This window comes from Echinococcus granulosus, assembly GCF_000524195.1.
Source record: "Echinococcus granulosus chromosome Unknown EG_S00129, whole genome shotgun sequence".
NCBI classification, from domain to species: Eukaryota; Metazoa; Platyhelminthes; class Cestoda; order Cyclophyllidea; family Taeniidae; genus Echinococcus; species Echinococcus granulosus.
In genome coordinates, this window is record NW_020170509.1 from 90,877 (window position 1) to 95,250 (window position 4,374).

The window sequence follows — 4,374 nt, forward strand, 5'->3', positions numbered from 1 at the left end:
GATAAGAAGAATGTCGGCAACTAATTCCACTTCCGTACAAACTAATCATGGAAGGTTCAGCATTCTCCTCACCGCCTCAGCTTATTGAGCAGTTGCATAAGGCAATAGTCTTAGTCTCCGAAGAAGCCGATGTGGAGCATAAAGTGACCAAATTTAGGACTTGAGCCCAAGTTCTGCAAAGTCTACTACGTCGGGGTGGCAAACTGACTGACTGACAGCATTTAGGCCCTAACAATAGTCGAGATTCGTGTTCAGTGCGATGTGAAATAGACCGGTAACTTATTTGAGGCGTACAACTTTCTAGATGCTAGCGTGGAATAATACGACTAGTTTTCAAGATGACAATGCTGTCCACGCTAAATCCAAATCTTGATAAATACTACCAATTAGGTTGTAGTAACATCGTTTTCCACATTTAACAATAAAAAAAGTACTCTCTTTGTCCCTTCTCTTAGAGGCACTACTCCTTCTCTTCATCTTTCTGCGCTTTAATTTAAAATTCAATGCGTGACATGGTCCAGGGATGACCTTGACACTAGCCAGTAGACATCCCAGACGGTTAGCCTTCGAAAAGGCGACTCGAGATTCGAACGACGCCTATTGGCACCGAGGCAGCTGTAGACGTCTTCATCCATTCTTAACAGAAGCTATCCTTACTGATTGACATTTCGCTACTGTACACATTCACAAGAACCCTTTAAATTCTTCCCGAACAGGATTTTACAGTCTCTTGACCAAACTCCTACCTCATCTTAGTTTGGAATCTGTTTCCCAAGTAAGTAGACACAGATAAGTCTATACATGAGTAAATAAGTAACTGGGCTAGAGCTTTATCCAAAAACAATGTGAAGTTGCTCATTTACCAGTGAAAGTGCCATCTTCAGTACAAGGAGGTGGAAGAGAGTCCTCTCTACTTCCAAAAGCACCAAACAATCTTTCCGCCAAAGCTAAATTTTAAAAATGACCTTCAAAACAACAACAAAGGCATGATAACTAGCTTCAATGTAACCTACTTGGAGTGCTAACAATGGTCTTCGAAACACATCACAGACGCACTAAGTCTTGAAGCGGACGACTCCCTTTTCACCCCACAAGAAAGACACACAGAGGGTGCGGCTCTCTCTCTCTCTGTCTCTCCATAGCCCTTACCAACGTTTTGAAAGGGGTTGAAATGGTTTCTGCCCTCTAGTTTCAGCGTTAAAAAGTGTAATTCTACGTCAGCATCGCTATTTTAGTCAAAAAAGGTAGCCATGAGGAAGAATAGGATGGGAGAAGGCGGAACGCTTTGCAAATGACAATGAGAAAAGGGGGAGAAAGTGACATTGAGGAGACAGCTCCCCTACATACCCTACGCTATACTCTGTCCTGGAATTGATACCGCGCCGTTACTTCGCTGGTAGGAGGTCTGGTAAATTCTCCTTGCACAAAGAGTCCACCATTGACTCTCGCCGATGACAGAGTTCGGGTAGGTGGGTGCCAAAGATGGTCTCTTGACAGGTGAGGTCAAATTTCCTCGCTGGTCTCTAGTGGCACCTCTACCAAAGGCGCGTCAAGGTGAAGCCCCATCAAATGGATACCCATGTGCCAGTTCTCCGACGGGTCCAAGTCAAATGTGGGCGTTTGAAGGTGTCAATTATTTCATACTTTCGACCTCGAGAGTTATGGATGCATCCGGTCAGTTCTTTTTCACTACTCCTAGCACATAATTATTCCTCTAAAAGGATGGATCCCTCCTCATGCATATTCCAAAAGACGAACAGCCCTGTTTACTGCTTGCTGGAGTGTATTCAGATGGAAGGCATCTGCTGCTTACAGCGGGGTCTCCAGAGATCCACGGGGAAAACACTGTTGATATCAAGTTAAATACACCTGAAAGTGATCAAATCAGAATGAAGCAAAATTGTCCTCTAAGGAAGGGTTGTAAAGTTGCCGCGAGCACAGCGATTAATGTGCAGAACATAAGGCCACAGTACTCGCTACGTTGCATAGACGCAGATGCTTCTATGGCAAGCGAGGAGCACATGAAATAGAAATGTGAGCGGCCTTCAGTAATGCTATTCAAGGGCTTTGTCTAGCCGTGATGAAATCCTCTCTGGTTTCACTTCACCCGAGGTCGGAGAATGATTAAAGTGGAGGACTGCGTCAAGATAACCCTCAAAGCCGGGAGGGAATTGCATGCTTCACTGCCATTTGTCTTAATCCAACATTTGCTCGGGGGCTGTGGTCACGTCATCTCCACACCACTCGTCCATAATCCTTCCGTAAGTCGGCAGAGTCAACTTCCACACTGGTATCCTACATAGCACATTTAAAAACAGCCTGGAGCCTGTGAATTCGCCTCGGCACTGGTTAGGGAAGGAGACAAGTAGTTCAAGAAAGGCAAGTTATTAAATCTGTTCTTTCCGATTCCCGCAGAACCTGGTAAGCTAAAGATGCTTTGAGCTTTTCCTTATCGATGGCACCAGCATCTGGCTTTCTGCTGCAATCTGCATCGAACTGGGGACCACCGGTGCCACAAAATATAAAACTCTTGTTCCTTTGGAGGAAATTTACCTGTCACTGCAACCAACTCAGTGACAGAATTGCCTCTGCAGATGCCTTTGATGAGGGGGAGTTTAAAAGTACCTTTAGCATCGGCGTAGCGACATTTGAGTCAGCCCCACAACTGCGGACGATTTTCTTCACATCCGTGGGCATGTGATGTGGCATACCAGAGTCCACCACTCAAAAATGCCACGAAATACAACGAATCGCCGCCTGGTGATGCATCGACATCGATGAAGAATTACGTGGTGACATTCATGGCGAAAGTGCTTCAAGACGAGTGTGTTAGAAGCAACCTCCAATAGGATGAATGTTAACCAGAGGGACAATACACTCCTAAATCAACTGAGAATACAAAGTTATGGTGGAAACGAAGCAATGGCTCTCAAACACTTATTGGTAGTACACCGCGCTGAGGCCTCAGGACTAACAAGTACACTGTGACAACGTGCCGTGTACTCTATTACTCTTGAAAAACTTGTGATGATAAGTGACTGATAGCTACCTAATACACCTCGAACGTGTAAAAATAAAAACTTATTCTTTAAAAACAGCACATGAATATTCACCCAGTCTATGGGATTAAAGTCCTCTTCTGGATGTTGGAGGACATTGCAAGACCACACCTCTTGCCGCACGGACAGATAGGAGGCGAAGATGAGATTGGAGGGCGGAGAGAGAGGGGAGCTAGAGCTAGCTTACCTCCTGGAAGTAAAAGGTCTTACAAAAGTAGGACTATCAGTTTAGTCGTGTCGCGCGGGGAAGGCACTATAGGCTTTAATGATAGTGCTCATCATTACACCAGCCTCAGAATACACGTTTTGGTATTTTCGAAGTTACAGAATAAAAGAGTGATAAGCTCAGGGAAACTGGTTTAGTGATTCTTGGCTTAAAATGGATAATACCATAAAATGAGTGAATAAATTTCGATAGACAATGGTAAAATTCACGGCCCAGCTTGAGGACACACAAAAAACTGAATGACATTCATCAATTGATGGATATTTTTAAGGAAAGCGCTTTGTCTACAATAATCTAAAAGTTGCATAAACACACATCAAACATCTAATAAAACAACCATCGGCGGTTGCCAAGTCATTTAGACTTGGGCTCAGCAGCCTCCTCTTCCTTCTCCTCTACCATTCTAATGGACATACGACTCCTGGGCCCACTTTCGTCCGATTCGTTAGGAAAAGTAAGCTCCACCAACTTCAAAGGTCTCTCACTTTCCCGAATCGAAGACCGCGAGGCTCCTCCGCCTTTCTTTTTCAGTAGACCTGACCGGGAGGCTGTGGACCTGGATAAGCAAGGACAGCGCAATGGTGTCATCATGGTTTTACTGCCGAACTCGCGGAAGTGGCATCTACGGCGGCCAGCTAATTAAGAGAAGCGGTAAAAGTGCAGGACTCGTGCTTGATTACACATGATGAAACGGCCCATGATACGGAACTGTGGGGCATCATATGTTCTGTTTACTCTGTTTCAAGGTGAGTGATGTCGTGATCAAGTACTAACGGATGTGGAACAAAAGAAGTTCATTCTTAAAACCATTTTAGCAAAATAGGCAGAGGATTGTGGTCATGAGACTGACAAATCACATCTCTGGCTCAGATGTCGTAATGATAGCAATTGTCATTATTTTTTTCGGACCGTTTCAACTGCTGGTGATAAATCAAAATTCTAGTACAATCATATATCACAAAATGTCAAAAAATGTAACACAAGTTTTTGATCACGGTTTGTACATTCTTAAGTTATTTCGATCGTTCAAAACGATATTTCGAGGGTCATCTTTAATTCCAGTGTATAGGCTGAACACTGCTACTTAAC

At 44.1% G+C, this 4,374-nt stretch overlaps 1 protein-coding gene across 1 annotated transcript; it reads left to right on the forward strand. All coding sequences in view use genetic code 11, as the record gives it.

The window, feature by feature from the left end:
* Positions 1–2,850: 2,850 nt before the first annotated feature.
* Positions 2,851–4,373, forward strand: EGR_09038 (hypothetical protein; the record flags this gene model as incomplete). Its single annotated transcript, XM_024498287.1, has 2 exons — positions 2,851–2,943; positions 4,101–4,373. The coding sequence occupies 2 exons, from the start codon at positions 2,851–2,853 to the stop codon at positions 4,371–4,373; spliced, it is 366 nt and encodes a 121-aa protein (XP_024347295.1).
* Position 4,374: the final 1 nt, after the last annotated feature.